This window comes from Brassica rapa, chromosome A07 (assembly GCF_000309985.2).
Source record: "Brassica rapa cultivar Chiifu-401-42 chromosome A07, CAAS_Brap_v3.01, whole genome shotgun sequence".
Taxonomy (NCBI): Eukaryota; Viridiplantae; Streptophyta; class Magnoliopsida; order Brassicales; family Brassicaceae; genus Brassica; species Brassica rapa.
In genome coordinates, this window is record NC_024801.2 from 11,858,329 (window position 1) to 11,873,327 (window position 14,999).

The window sequence follows — 14,999 nt, forward strand, 5'->3', positions numbered from 1 at the left end:
GAGAGATTGAAATCGAGGCTAAGGTAAATAGTTTCAGAATTTTATACACTAAATCCGTTATCAAAAATATTACTTGGATAACTTTTTGAGTAACTGCTATTTTTAACTCTAACAATACACCTCTATATAGGTACAAGTTAGATGCATTATATGAGGCCACTGAAGATCCGCATCTGTTTTGTCTGACGAGGATGAAAGATGTTAAGATGCAGAATGTAATATTGATGTGTGAAACTGCAATTTTGAAACCTAGCAACTGTAAAGCAAAAACCGAGGTTGTGGAAAATAATGGTGTATATCTAGAATACGTTGTGGTTGTTGTGAGGGAATATGAGGAGGATGTAAGAAGTTGTTATAAGAATGTACCTTAACCTATTAACATATCTAACAACACTGTAACAATTTGATAATATTTCTACATGTATCATTGAATTTAGATTTTTGAGATTTGTTGTTGAATGGTTAACTTATTTAATAACAGATAACAACTTATTTATCTACTTGCTATTAATCTTGAATATGTTAATAATGCAAAATTGTATTCAAAATTAATAGCAAGTCTCATATACAGTATAAGTTAAAACTAAGTCATTGTTAGACATCTAACTTGTGTTTTTGCGAGCTAATACTATTTTTAGCTGTCATTTGCTTGTTTTATCCGGTAAATAACATTTTCAAGTATTTTGTGTTTTGTTTTGTTTTGTTAAAGCTAATATTATCTTTTAAAAAGATGTATAATGTTTTTAGCCGGCTATACACTACCATGTAGTATAACATTTGCAATTAGTCATATATTTTTCTAATACAATTACAAATGATATTTCTAATTTGAATGTTAAACTTCATTTAACTAACATGTAAGCAGCATATCTTATAATAAGTAATTTACCTAATTTTATATTGATATGCTACTATTATAATATAACGTAAATAATGTGTTAGCAATGGAAATATAAAATTAGTTGTCCATAGCCTAACTTAAAACAAGTTTTGGTGATACTGAGTCATCTAGACGTCTAACCTTTCTTCTTGCAGGCTAAACTTATGTTTAGCTCGGGTTTGCCTATTTTATCCGGTTAACAACATTTTTAAATATTTTGTATTTCCTTTTGTTGAAACTAATATTATGTTTAAGAAAATACATAATTTTTTTACTCTTAAAAGTAATTCTATGTGTCATCTACCATTCTCTATTTTACTATTAGACTCTTGTTATGTATATTGTTCATATGTAGATTGTTAAGTGTTCCTGAGTTTGTATTCTCAAGTTGTTATCCGTGTTGGAAAATAAAGTATTGCTATCACTTTATATGTATGGCTAAGTCAAATTGCCACCACTTTTAGGAATGATATATTTGAATCCTTTGTAACCAGCTAAATATGGTCTACGCAATCTAAGATTTAATTTACATGTCCATGATATATTGTAGCCATCCACTACTTCAACTAATAAAAAAGATGGGCTAAAACCTTTCATTTCAATCAAATATGTATGGCTAAGCTAAAATGCAAATAACAATCATTTTCAAGAATAATATATTTGAATCATCTACACCGGCTAAACTCCTCTATACACAAGCTAAGATTTAATATATACATTCATGCTATATTGTAGCCATGTAATTATCATATTATCATAGCATAACTATTTGATATATCATATTAGAATTTTTTAACTTACTGTAACTATCATCAATATATGAATTTAACATTTTCAATACGAATTAGCTAGTTGGACCTCCTCAAGCTCATCTCTAAAGCTGTTTTACAAGATTAATTCACTTCGTGTCATTGAACTCAATATAAGAAAACTAACTATGATCTTTGTGTTAGTTCACATTGTGTCACTGATAAGCAAATCAATATTTTAATGTGTATGGCTAAGCTAAAATGTAAATAACTATCATTTCAAGAATAATATATTTGAATCATTTATAACCGGCTAAACTTCTCTATACACAAGCTAAGAATTAATATATACATCCATTATATATTGTACTCGTCTAATTATCATATTATCATAGCATAGCTCTTTGATACATCATATTAGAAGTTTTTAACTTATTGTAACTATCATCAATATATAGTACTCAAAGAATTTAGCATTTTCAATACAAATTATTTAGAACTTCTCAAGCTCATCTCCAAACCTGTTTTGCAGCAGTTCATTATGTGTCACTGAAAAGAATATAAAACAACTAATTATGATCTTTGTTTGTGTTAGTTCACATCGTGTTACTGAGTTTTTATCAAGTGGAGGATGGTAAAGTAGACCAGGTCCATATTTGATTAGCTGGCTAAACGAATAACAACCATATACACGACCAGAGAGCCAGCTAATTCTGAGACGGTACCGTCTTGATTGTTGGAAAAATGACCCGAGGAATTTTTTGTACGATAGAGAATGAACTCTGGTAGAGAGAACTCATAATCTTGTTCGGGACTGTGATAATGATGATGAATGGTTGGATGTGCTCACGTGTTTATGTAGAGGAAGAAAATGGAAAAAGAAGCAAGGAAATTCATGATCTTCTTTGGTTGTTTGCAACTCATGAACTCCTAAAGAAATAAGCAGAGAAACTTATGAACTCATGAGATTGTTCAGAATTCACGATCTTTTTAATTTTGTTTAGATTCATCAGGCAAATGTAAAAAAAAACAGTAGAAGAAGATGAAGAAAGAAACAACAATAATGAGAGAGAAAACAAGTATTTTTGTTTAATATAACCAAATCTATACTAAATCTTTGCCAAATATCAGCAAATTTAATAAAATATTATCAGCTAACCTATTAATTGTACTTTCCTATAGGACACAAATTCTATCCGAAGCTTCTGAGGCTAATTTCGTCATTATATATTACCTATTATACCAACAAAACTACAAGTTTTACTGTTTTTGGTACATAGCTAATATCATAAGTTTTCTTTGGTTTTAAGTAAATTATCCCTACAATTAACCATATTTCAACTAATAAAAAAATAAATTAGAATATAAAAAATAAAGTTTGCATTGAAATTATAAAATGACACTTATTTTGAAACAAAAAAATTATTTTACAACTACAACTAAACTGAACTGGAGAGAGTACAAGATTATTAACTAAACTGACATCTAGATTGATTTTTTCGAGTATCTAAAAAAAAAAAAAGTATCTAAACGAAAATTGTTTATCCAATTTCATAATACTAAAATATTTATAAAAATAAGAATGAATTATTATGGAAACTATGGAACCACGTATGAATCGAGTTAGGTATATAACTAAAATCAAAAATATAAAAAAGGGAAGATCGTAAACAGTCGGCTCCACCAGAGACGCCGTCTCTTGCGCCGCATCTCCGTCGCCTCTGTCACAGCAACTCCATCGCTCTCTGTCACTACATCGTCATCTCTGTCGCCGTCGCAACCCTATTATCTGGAGTTGCGGTGCACTTCTTTCATGATATAGATTCTCTAGAACCTGAAAGTCTTCTTCTTGATTGTGTCCAGGAGCTGAAACCAGAGTTTTCAGCTCTAGCTTCTCGACAATGGGATTACTTGGGCTGATCAAGAGGGTTTCACGAATAAGCAGAAACAATTCGAGGGCCAGAGTGTACCCAGCGAGATACTTCCAAAGCAGGGACCTTTCAGGCTCAAACTTCTTTCACGGTAAAGATGCTAAGCTTCCTGTTCTGATCGTCGGTGCTGGACCGGTAGGCCTCGTTTTATCCATCCTTCTCACCAAACTAGGTACTATTTACATTGAAAAGTACTTTCCTTTTGTGTTAAAGCTGAGTTCATGTCTTTGATTGAATTGGATTCTCATCTTTCATGTTAGGTGTGAAATGTGCTCTTGTTGACAAAGCCACATGCTTTTCTAAACATCCACAAGCTCATTTCATCAACAACCGGTCCATGGAGGTTAGATCATTGTGTAGATTTTGTTTCTAATGATCTTTGATTTATGATTCTTAGTTTTCATATGCTTAGATCTTCCGTAAGTTGGATGGGTTAGCTGGGGAGATTGAAAGATCACAGCCTCCTGTAGATTTGTGGAGGAAGTTTATATACTGTACGTCCCTCTCCGGTTCAACTCTAGGCACAGTGGACCACATGCAGCCTCAAGGTGTGTGTGTTCTTCTCTACATTTAGTCGAGGAAAAATGCAGGCCTTGATTTTGTTATTTTAAACAGATTTTGAGAAGGTTGTCAGCCCTGCTTCCGTTGCTCACTTCTCCCAGTACAAATTGACAAGTTTACTGCTTAAGCGGTTGAAAGACCTTGGCTTTAATTTTCAAAGTTCCAACGAGTCGGATGGTCTTGAGCTTGACTCTGATGTTACGGGGAAAGTTCTTATGGGTCATGAGTGTGTGGCGATTGATGCTAACAAGGAAAGTGTTACTGCAACTGTTGCTTTTCTCAAAGGAGGCAAGCGTATGGAAAGAAACATCCAATGTAGTCTGCTGGTTGGTGCTGATGGTGCTGGGAGTGCTGTAAGAAGGCTTACAAATGTAGAAATGCGAGGGGAAAGAGATCTGCAGAAGCTTATTAGTGTCCATTTCATGAGCAGGGAGCTCGGTGAGTACTTGATTAATAACAGACCAGGGATGTTGTTTTTCATTTTCAACACCGGAGGTATAGGAGTTCTCGTTGCCCATGATCTTCTACAAGGAGAGTTTGTTTTGCAGGTACATTTAGGATGCTTAAATCTCAATTAGTCTTACTTTATATACAGTAGCTTAGCGTGTAACCATCTCTTTTAACTGCAGATTCCATACTATCCTCCTCAACAGAGCCTATCTGATTTCAGTCCGGAGGTACACCTGCGTAGTCTTATTTCAGTCTCAGCTGTGACCAAGTTCAAATGTTATTTGCTTGTGATTCGTGTCATTGATCTTATTTTATTGTAGATGTGCAAGGTGCTGATATTCAACTTGGTGGGACATGAGCTTTCAGACTTGGATGTAGCTGATATTAAGCCATGGGTCATGCATGCTGAAGTCGCCGAAAAATTCATGTGCTGTGAGAACAGAGTGATACTTGCTGGTGATGCTGCTCACAGGTTCCCACCTGCTGGAGGTTTTGGTATGTCTTCCAAATCTTTTCAAAAAAGTGAAACCATACACTCGTTCTTTGACAGTTTCTCTCGTGTGTGATGGTTAATCTTGGAAGAAATAAATGACTTTTGCAGGAATGAACACTGGAATTCAAGATGCTCATAATCTTGCATGGAAAATAGCAGCTCTTGTTCAGGGCTCTGCAAAATCTTCGATCCTTAATACTTATGAAACAGAGCGTAGACCGGTATTGTGTTTATCTTTTCAATTTTTTTCTTGCCATCCTCTCTTCTTAGCTTGATTCATTGATAAGCATCTTATTGTTACTGCTAGATTGCTCTGTTCAATACTTCACTCAGCATTCAGAACTTCAGAGCAGCTATGTCGGTTCCTTCAGCGCTAGGTCTTGACCCAACAATTGCAAACTCAGGTAAAACTAAAACTACCTTTTCTTCTTGCTCAGTTCATCGTTCAGTGATCAGCTTTTAAACTAATTATATCTCTGTGGTGTTGTAGTTCATAGGTTTATAAACAAAACAGTCGGTTCCATCCTTCCAACTGGGCTGCAAAAAGCAATCTTGGATAATGTCTTTGCACTAGGTCGTGCACAGCTTTCGGAATCTCTGTTAAATGAGAGCAATCCACTAGGACATCAGAGACTTAGCAGACTACGGAGTATATTTGAAGGAGGAAAAAGCCTTCAACTACAGTTTCCTGCAGAGGATCTTGGTTTCAGGTATCATCATCATCTTTTGAACTGTAGAATAAAAAAGAGTAGAAACTAGGTCAGACTGCTTTTGTAATCTGCTTTGTAGTCTGAGTAACCAAGCTACTGTGTTTACTATTTAGGTACCAAGAGGGAGCCATTGTTCCTGATAATGAGTCTGGAGCTGGTGATCCTGAAGCACCAAGTGGTCGTAGAAGAGACTATGTTCCCTGTGCTGAACCAGGTTCAAGACTGCCCCATATGTATGTGAAAGTTCTGTCAGATTCCACAAGAGAAGTCATTGTTTCTACACTGGATCTTGTTTCCATTGACAAAGTGGAGTTTCTACTTATAATATCGCCTTTACAAGAGTCCTATGAGCTAGCTCGCGCTACATTCGAAGTCGCAAAAGAGTTTAAGGCTAATGTAAAGGTATGTGTAATCTGGCCTAGTAGGAGTGATGATGGTGCTGTAAGGGATAGCAAATCAGCATTAGCTCCATGTGAAAATGTTGTTGACCTTATGGAAGTTAAAGAAGAAAGTAGTGGAGAAGCTTCTTGGTGGAGTATTTGTAAGATGACAGAGAGAGGATCTATTTTGGTACGCCCTGATGAACACATTGCTTGGCGTATGAAGTCTAGTGTTCCTTTGGAACCTACTCTGCACATGAGAGATGTCTTCAACATCATACTAGGTAAACAATGAACAATGCCAAATTACTCCACAGATTATTTGTATTCTATTTATTTCCAAATAAAACCATTTCTGTTTTTTTTTTTTTTTTGTAATAGTGTTTTAATTTCTTTACATAAAGTGTAGAATGGTAAGGAGAACATTCAAAAATAAGAATATTTATACTATAATGTATTTCGGTACTGTTCAGCGGTTTCACTAGGTAGAGGAGTTGGGTCTATGATTGTTGGTTCACGTTAGCTAGTAGCTATCCTGGTAAACAAGTATCCAGTGACTGCTGTAACACTTCCAAGCATTCCACCAGCAATTACCTGATCTCCCAGCAAATTGAAAACAGAATCTGATGAGAAACAAGATTCATACAAATCAAAGAGTGGTTCAAATAACGACCAAAGTCAAAACAGACTAGAGTTTGTCCTAGAGTTCCATCAACTCACACAAGCTTCTAAAAGTGTTTGTAGGTTGTTCAATCAACTGTGTAGTGCATACCTGGGGAGGAGTGTGGCCGAGAAGCTCACGCAATGGTCTGCTTTCAGCCAGTGGGTGTTCAGCAGGAAGTTCGAATACAATCTGATTGAGAACCTGGAAATGAATCAGACCCCAGAGATCAGGATACCAGAGCTCAAATGCCTCATGACAAAATAAAAAAATGGAACAAAGAAAAGGTGGAGAAGCAATGAAACCTCAGCTTGGCGACCAGCATGCAATCTTACACCGGTAGCATCATACATTACCTGCCACCCAAATCAATCACATAAAGATAAATAAACAAGAGAGAAAGTAGTGAGAAACTTACAACAGACGCCAAGATGGGAACCACCAAAGCCCTCCTGTAAACCAATAGCAACAGCGAGAGCAGTAACGGTAGCTGAGTGCGAAGAAGGCATTCCTCCGGACCCAAGAAGCTGTTTGAGATCCCATCTCCTTTCTCTATACCTGCATAATCTACAAAACATGTAAAAGATCTATCCTTTCCCACTAAGAGGACAAATATGTAACAAGATCATGTAAGCAAAAAAGAATGAGCCATGTACAGAGATGAGGGGAGAGACAGAAGGTACCAGGAGGTGAAGAGTTTGATGAATTGAGCGATGGCGAATGCCGTGAAGGCGGAGATGAGAGGGTAGTTCGTGAAAATAGAGAAGTAATGAGTCGAAGACGTAGCAGTAGGCGTGGAAGAAGAATCCTCCATGGCGACGATGGATGGAAGAATCTCGTAAAGGCTTCTTCAAATGTGCGATAGCTTCAGATGGAAAGAGAAGATGACAAATAAATAATCCACAATTAAGGGCATATACTCGAATCCTTTTATGAATGTTCGTCTTCGAAATCTAATCCAATAGCGAGCGTCTCCGTGACGTTTAATCTTCTTTCGTATTAACATTACTCCTCTCTTCCTCGTTTACTTTGACCAACTACTTTTCCGTCAAAATCGAATTCAAAGAAGATTGGTTCGATGTGGTTTATAGACCGGTTTGGTAAACTACAAATTGAAATCGATTCGGTTTGGTTCGGTTCTATCTGACTAGTCCTGCTGCTGTCTACACATCCCACCAGCTCTCCAACTCAACTACACTGCACAGTTCACAGACAGACAACCTCGTTCCTATCGCTTTTCGAATTTTTTTATTTTCTCTTGAAAATATTTGTTTAGAAAATATAAAATACAAAATTCAGACTTTTTTTAACTTTCGTCGCCTCTCTCTCTTTTTCTCCGCTCCACTGAATCGATCTTGACGGACGGAGTTTACCATCTCCTCAACTCTCACAGTTAAAACAACTGTTCGATGGCCACCACCGTCGCAGCAACGAAACTCACGTCCTTGAAAGCCACTGCCGGGAAGCTCGGTTACCGTGAGATCTGCCAGGTCCGGCAATGGGCTCCGCTTAAGTCTGCGATGCCTCATTTCGGTATGCTGCGATGTGCGACATCCACTGGTAATTCAACTTCTTTTCTCTCTCTCTTGCTTGCTTGCTTGGCAGTTTCCCTTAAGATTTTAAATCTCTCTCTTCTCATTAGATTCTATCTTGTCCCAGTTGTGAAAGCTCAAGCTCAAGCTCAAGCCACGGCTACTGAGCAAACAACAGAAGAAGCTGTTCCAAAAGTGGAATCTCCAGTTGTGGTTGTGACTGGTGCCTCTAGAGGCATTGGTAAAGCTATTGCTCTTTCCTTGGGCAAAGCTGGCTGTAAGGTTATAGTGCTTTTATACCATCTGCTTCCTTGTTTTGAATTCATACTTGTTGTTATAGATTTTGGTATGTAAAGCCATTCACTTTGCACCTTACTAGTCTTTAAGTTGTCTTTTGAGTAATCAAGATTCTAGCTCAGGTTTGCTTCCAGTTTCTCTTCGATAGTGTGGTACCCACCCATAAGCCTTAGTTATTAGTTCTACAGAAAGAAATAAAATACTGTTTAGGTAAGGTCTAGTACTGAAACATTGTGGTTCTGCTTACAGGTCTTGGTGAACTATGCTAGGTCCGCAAAGGAAGCTGAAGAAGTTTCCAAACAGGTGATTTGTTGCTCTAAATTACACTACTATCTTTTAGCTCGAAGCTCTTTCCTTGTTTTCTGTTTTGGGGTATCACTTTAGATCAATAAATCATAGATCTCTTTAGTTTGTACAGCGGTTTTTTAATTGCTACAGAAAGAAATGTGTTATCTTTTGAATTCAACAATGAATCCTTGAAACAGTTTTGGTCTCTGAGACAAGAACTGAATTACAACTCTCTTCTCTGCATCTGGAAAATGTTTCATCTTTTACCTAATAAATATTATGTTCAGTCAATAGTGTTTTCATCTCCCACGTCCACCTTATTTCCATGTATTGTCTATCGACTTGTAGATTGAAGAATATGGTGGCGAGGCTATTACTTTTGGGGGCGATGTCTCGAAAGAGGCTGATGTGGACGCCATGATGAAAACCGTATGTTGATCAATTCTACTCTTCTTTTATCTTATAACTCTCCTACATCTTTTCATTTTCCTTTTCGTGTAATTTTATTTTCTGCAGGCTGTTGATAAATGGGGAACCATTGACGTTGTGGTTAACAATGCAGGTATATGCAAACCTTAGTTCCCCCATTTATTTTTACTTAGTAATCTTACTGACATGATGACTACATAATTTTCAGGAATTACCAGGGATACCTTGTTGATACGAATGAAGAAATCCCAGTGGGATGAAGTGATGGAGTTGAATCTCACTGGAGTGTTTCTCTGTACCCAGGTTAGTGTTCCTACAGAAGTTTTGATACTCAGAATCTTAGGGTCTGAAATTCATATTTACTTACTCTCTCTGTAGGCAGCAACAAAGATCATGATGAAGAAGAGAAAGGTATTAATATTTCACTTCACCCTGTCACCGCCTTTGTCCTCTCACATGCTTTCCATTGTTTTATTGATTAGTATAATTGAAGGTAATAGTTTTGGATATGATATTGCAGGGAAGGATCATCAACATAGCGTCAGTTGTTGGTCTCATTGGTAACATTGGGCAAGCAAACTACGCTGCAGCTAAAGCTGGAGTTATTGGGTTTTCCAAGACTGCCGCCAGAGAGGGTGCTAGCAGGAATATAAATGTATGTGACCTAGGCTATCTTCCTCATCATACTCCTGGATTTTTAAACTTGGTCCATTGACCAATTTGCTCTTTTACAGGTGAATGTGGTGTGCCCTGGATTCATTGCATCTGACATGACTGCCAAGCTTGGAGAAGACATGGAAAAGAAAATCTTGGGAACAATCCCATTAGGTAAAAAATAGAGGGTTCAACTTTTGCGTTTGTTGCGGGTACTTTTAAGTAGGCTAGGATGTATATCTGATACAAAGCAATTTTCCAGGACGATATGGACAACCAGAAGATGTGGCTGGCTTGGTAGAATTCTTGGCTCTGAGCCCGGCAGCGAGTTACATAACTGGACAGGTTAGCTCATACTCTTTATCAAATGAAGATTTGGTATTATTAGCCTTGTTTTCTGCCTAACCATGGTTAAAATTGTTGTTTGCAGACATTCACCATCGATGGAGGTATTGCAATCTAGGCCTTTTGTTTAAGCAAAACAATTTGGTAAAACAGACAAATTTGAGTTGTGTCTGGCACTTGGTCGGATTTCTGTTTTGCGGTTTCTGTTTGGAGAGACCTTTAACTCTCATTGCTTAAACTCCGTTACATAATCTATATATAAATCAAATATTTTATTAATTCACTACTTTGTTACGCTGAGAATTAAGGAAAATTCTAGTAACATGAAATTAATTGAATTTAACATTTTGAGATATAATCTAAAGTTAAAAGGATCATATATCTTATAGCGAAATAGAATGACTCATGATGTCTATCACTTACTATCAAGCTTGAAAAATATAGCAATTGATAGAATCTCTCAATTTATGTAAACGAGTGTTCATCTTTAAGCTAAGGCAGGCGCTCATTCTTCAACTGCAAATCTTCTGAGAGAGAAAGGGGAGTTACTTTACTATTCTTTAGTTCTAAGATTTTAGCTATGTTTCTTGTCATGTCTGCTTCCACTTTTAACATTTGAATCCCTTTTGTGCTATATTTTCCGGTAGTATGAGTTGTGTGTGATATCTATCACTCTGCATCTAGACTACTAGATGATCTAGTGATCAACTTCTCGTACGTCATCAATCCATAAAGTTACCAAATAACAAAAGAACCGGAAAATGGAGAGTTTTAAATTATTAAAGCAGAAAACACATAAAAAAATTATTACGAACTATACTAAGAAAAAGGTAAGCAAAACAGACAGTCGTAGAAAACGAAGACAGGCCGTGATTGTTTCCTTCTTTTTTTTTTGTTGTAGCAGAAGCAATCTAAGAGAAGAACTTGTAGGTGCTTGCATTGATAATGATGGTTCTGAGGCCACCAATGGGTGCTAGGATCGTCAATATAACTCCTACTATAATGCAGAACTGCAATTTTTCATTTTTAACACAACACCAAACCAAACACAAAAATTATTAGTGTACAAGAAAAAAAACCAAAAACTATAGATCATTAGTAAAAACGAAAACATACCCAATTAATCGTCCAGGATAGACCAAACCTCTTTGGTTTCTTGAGAATGAGCCAGATAATGCATGGAAGCTGTAGTGGCAACATTAATGCATGTGTGTTATATCATTAATCATAACTATAGTTTCTAAGAAAAAAGAATGAAACCAATATGAATGATTACGTAGTAAGTTGTTGGCGCGAAGGCAAATCCTCCAAAGAAACCGAGTAGTCCACCAAAGAACGGGATACATATCGCAATGAACATAGTGAAAGCTGCATGGTCCAAATCAGACAAATTAATGAAGTAGCTAAAATGAAAGTTAGGTGTATAATATGAGGAGTATGTGTGGCTTACCAACATAGAGACTGCGAGTGATGAAGCGGAGTGTGAAGGAAGGATCGAAATTCAGCTTCTTGACCAAAACGGTTTCCATCATGTCAAACACGGGCATTGCAAAGATCTGTTTGTCTCCACAAAAGTAACACATGTCAATATTCATGTTATATTATCAATTCAATCAGAGGGATCAGATAAGTGGAGACCTGATAGCTTCCAATGACATGGACGACCACAAACAAGTTAGCCATTGCGACAAGCCAGACTGGCTTCTCCAAAGTCATGAGAATGTTGTCGTCAACGCTGTTTCCAAAGGTCCAATAACCGAGAAACGCTACAGGGAAGTAGCAAATGGCGACTACGATGTACGCTACAACGACTCCTCTCCACATTGGAACCTTTGATGGGACCTCCGGAGTCGAAGGGATGGTGGCCTGAATCTCCAACACGACGTTGTGACCTGCGTAGGCAAAAGCCACATCTCCCATCGCGTTCAAGAAGTTGAATACTTTTCCAGGAGTTGTCGAGGCTCTATACGAGTAGTCTACATCTGGTTTAACCCCTTTGTGCACCGATGCAGCCCATGCGATAGTTGAGTAACTATAAAAGCATCACAAAACCATACAAACCAATATATGATTGCTATAAATGTTTTAAATGGAAATGAAACGTAACGTTCAAGTTACAAGACAAAACTTAATGAATGTGATTAATAGGTTTTTTTTTTTTTTTGCTAAGATCTAAATATCATTTCAAAAAATAAAATGGTTTAGCTGTTAAAGAAGTCTTACGTTAAGGACATAACGGCAGCTGCGAGTGAAATGCCCGAGATGGAGTTGAAGTTGGGTAGGTGAGAGATAACGAAATGGACAGAAGCAAAGATCATGATCCAAAATGTGGTTCTGATGTCTTTGCAGTCGGGGCAGAGGAGTTCATGGACTTTCTTGAGGGACTTTCCTCCCGTGACCATATAAACGATGTCGACACCAACCTCCACGATGAGCTGTTGAGGCACAACGATCCATAGACCAAGCTTTTCGCCAAAAGCTTCTTGGCCAAGCTCGTGATATCTGTCAAGCCTCTTCCCTGGTACTATCTCGTGCATCTCCACCATTTGCCACAGTGTGTACAAAGTTATCAACCATGACAGTATCATCAACGTCACGCCAGGTCCCCTGTGATCAACAAAAGAGTATATTGTGAATACAAATCAATGAAATGAATCATATATTAGTGGTTAATATGTATATATATCATTTGATCCCCTAAATGATTATGAAAAATATATGTTTAGTAAGTGTTTCAAGCCTCATAGATCTCAAAGGCGGCTTAAAATATAGATCTTAACGTACCATCCGAGATTGGACATAGCGTAGGGCAGGCTAAGAACACCAGCGCCAACCATGGCAGTAACATTGTGGAAAGCAGAGTACCACCACTTGGCCTTTCTTGAGGATGTGATCGGTAACCAGTCGTCGACTTTCTTCTGCTTCGCCGCAGCAATCTCGCTCGCTGACATTTCGCTCTTACTCATATTGTTCTTTGACAGATACTGTTTGAGATACAAGAAGATTTTAGAATGAATATGAAGAGATGAGAGTTATGTAGTATTTATAAGAGTGGATCAAGATTCGAGATTCACTCACTTTAACGACTTTGTCTGGTTTAATTATTCAATTTTACGTTAGTTAATTTAAATTTCTTTTTTGTAATAAACAGATTTAAAATTCAAGTTAGTTATGTTACTAAATATTTTGGTCTTAACCCGTTGTATAAGGCAACAACAGCTGAGAAGCCGTTGTGTTTTATTCCCACCACTTGTTCTGTAATGACTAAATTCACATGTTTTTTTTCTTTTAGGAAAAAGATTTTCTCTTCATTCAGATCACCTGATTGCATTTCATGAATCTTTTAATCTGGAAATAAATATCATGAAGATATAACAAGATCTTTTAGCCAACTGGACAATTTTATAACTTTAGTTTATATTTTGAGCAAAAACTAAATTTGTATTCGGATGATCCCAAGAATTGATACCTTTCGGTATTTTAATATCTTTAGTTTTTTTTTGGCAACAATATCTTTTGTTTTTGTATCTCTTTTTTTTTTTCATTTTCTTACATCTTTGACATGTATATTACAGTGTTTTCTTAACTCAACGTCTAAAATAGGGTTACATTTCCATAGTAATTGTGGGTATGAAGAGTCAATTAGACTCTTCAATATACGAAGGTATCGTTATGGTTAAAAAGACTCACTTGAACCCCGTGATATTTCCAAAAAAGAAAAACTATCGAGAATTATTATTTTTTTTAAACTAAGTAATGGTAGTCTGGTGGCAATGGGGTTTGATGTGTACTCACATTAGTCCTAGATTCGATTCTCCTTATGAACTAAATTATTATTAGTTGGTCAGTTTAGATTTGGACATTGGGCCATGTAGTTTATATGGTGGATCGTAACAAATAATTGATTCACCCATTGGCATTAGCCAGAAGGTATTCTAAACTCGGGTCAAGCAGTGTGATAATCTGTCCACTCTGTAATACTAAGTGCGTTCCTCCCGAAATCGACCGGATCAGTCAATAGGGTTTATCAGAAAAGAAAAAAAAAAATTTGTATTCATTGACCTAATTCCCTTCTATCTAACAGCTACACCATATCTTTTTATTCATCATATGTTTCTTTTTGCGTAAAATAAGATTTTTCTTTCTTATTTGTAAAATGTAAACCCACGTTAAATAAGTTAATTATCCTGTTTTCTGTATTTTTTTTCAATCCGTAAATAAACCTTTACTAGGTGTTTTGCCCGTGATGCGGGCTTAAACATTTTCATAATTTTTGAAAAGTTCTTTGTACACTATATTCATTATATTAAAATAAATCTTAAAATAACTTAATATTCTATTTTTAATTATATAATTAAAAAAATTATTTGATTAATATTTAATTATGTAATTTGTGTTTTTAACTTTTATTAAAATACTTTTTTAGATAACAATACAATATATATATATATATATAAATGATCTCTTTTTAAAATTATAGTTTTAGATTTTGGAAAATTCAATATTCTACTTTTAATTATATAATTAAGAAATTTATTTGATTAATATTTAGTTATATAATTCATTTTTTAACTTTTTACTAAAAAACTTTTTCAGATAACAATACAATATATATATAAATTATCTCTTTTTAAATTAT

General features: G+C 36.0%; 3 protein-coding genes and 1 pseudogene across 4 annotated transcripts; 2 read left to right on the forward strand and 2 right to left on the reverse strand.

Moving 5' to 3' along the window:
* Positions 1-2,333: 2,333 nt before the first annotated feature.
* On the forward strand, positions 2,334-6,604 carry LOC103829086 (2,4-dichlorophenol 6-monooxygenase). The gene is made up of 10 exons (XM_009104758.3): positions 2,334-3,732; positions 3,821-3,903; positions 3,973-4,108; positions 4,176-4,669; positions 4,751-4,798; positions 4,892-5,066; positions 5,173-5,285; positions 5,372-5,468; positions 5,555-5,774; positions 5,888-6,604. Exons 1-10 carry the CDS (start codon positions 3,531-3,533, stop codon positions 6,447-6,449), a joined length of 2,130 nt encoding a protein of 709 aa, XP_009103006.1. The 5' UTR covers positions 2,334-3,530; the 3' UTR covers positions 6,450-6,604.
* Positions 6,524-7,868, reverse strand: LOC103829085 (annotated as a pseudogene).
* A 147-nt stretch (positions 7,869-8,015) lies between these two features.
* Positions 8,016-10,646, forward strand: LOC103829087 (3-oxoacyl-[acyl-carrier-protein] reductase 5, chloroplastic). The gene is made up of 11 exons (XM_009104759.3): positions 8,016-8,375; positions 8,475-8,629; positions 8,894-8,947; positions 9,281-9,361; positions 9,449-9,494; positions 9,570-9,664; positions 9,740-9,772; positions 9,882-10,016; positions 10,096-10,189; positions 10,278-10,360; positions 10,446-10,646. The coding sequence occupies exons 1-11, from the start codon at positions 8,225-8,227 to the stop codon at positions 10,476-10,478; spliced, it is 960 nt and encodes a 319-aa protein (XP_009103007.1). The 5' UTR covers positions 8,016-8,224; the 3' UTR covers positions 10,479-10,646.
* Positions 10,647-11,063: 417 nt separating this feature from the next.
* On the reverse strand, positions 11,064-14,671 carry LOC103829088 (lysine histidine transporter 2). Of its 2 annotated transcripts, XM_033275400.1 has the most exons (8): positions 13,439-14,671; positions 13,145-13,344; positions 12,584-12,967; positions 11,999-12,392; positions 11,811-11,916; positions 11,637-11,728; positions 11,477-11,545; positions 11,064-11,370 (listed from the first exon to the last, which is right to left on the reverse strand). In XM_033275400.1, the coding sequence occupies exons 2-8, from the start codon at positions 13,324-13,326 to the stop codon at positions 11,272-11,274; spliced, it is 1,326 nt and encodes a 441-aa protein (XP_033131291.1). In that variant the 5' UTR covers positions 13,327-13,344; positions 13,439-14,671; the 3' UTR covers positions 11,064-11,271. The 2 variants fall into 2 exon arrangements, with proteins under 2 accessions (XP_033131291.1, XP_018508336.1); XM_018652820.2 differs by lacking the exon at positions 13,439-14,671 and having other exon boundaries at positions 13,145-13,403.
* Between the last annotated feature and the right edge of the window lie 328 nt (positions 14,672-14,999).

Coding starts and splice junctions, on each gene's coding strand:
- LOC103829087 (XM_009104759.3), top strand. CDS start 8,225: ATGGCCACCACCGTCGCAGCAACGAAACTCACGTCCTTGAAAGCCACT. Junction 9,773..9,881: donor TCATGATGAAGAAGAGAAAG/GTATTAATATTT, acceptor ATGATATTGCAG/GGAAGGATCATCAACATAGC. Junction 10,190..10,277: donor CTTGGGAACAATCCCATTAG/GTAAAAAATAGA, acceptor GCAATTTTCCAG/GACGATATGGACAACCAGAA.
- LOC103829086 (XM_009104758.3), top strand. CDS start 3,531: ATGGGATTACTTGGGCTGATCAAGAGGGTTTCACGAATAAGCAGAAAC. Junction 5,286..5,371: donor ATGAAACAGAGCGTAGACCG/GTATTGTGTTTA, acceptor TGTTACTGCTAG/ATTGCTCTGTTCAATACTTC. Junction 5,775..5,887: donor GCAGAGGATCTTGGTTTCAG/GTATCATCATCA, acceptor TTTACTATTTAG/GTACCAAGAGGGAGCCATTG.
- LOC103829088 (XM_033275400.1), bottom strand. CDS start 13,326: ATGAGTAAGAGCGAAATGTCAGCGAGCGAGATTGCTGCGGCGAAGCAG. Junction 11,917..11,998: donor ATGTCATTGGAAGCTATCAG/GTCTCCACTTAT, acceptor GGAGACAAACAG/ATCTTTGCAATGCCCGTGTT. Junction 11,729..11,810: donor CACTCGCAGTCTCTATGTTG/GTAAGCCACACA, acceptor TGGACCATGCAG/CTTTCACTATGTTCATTGCG.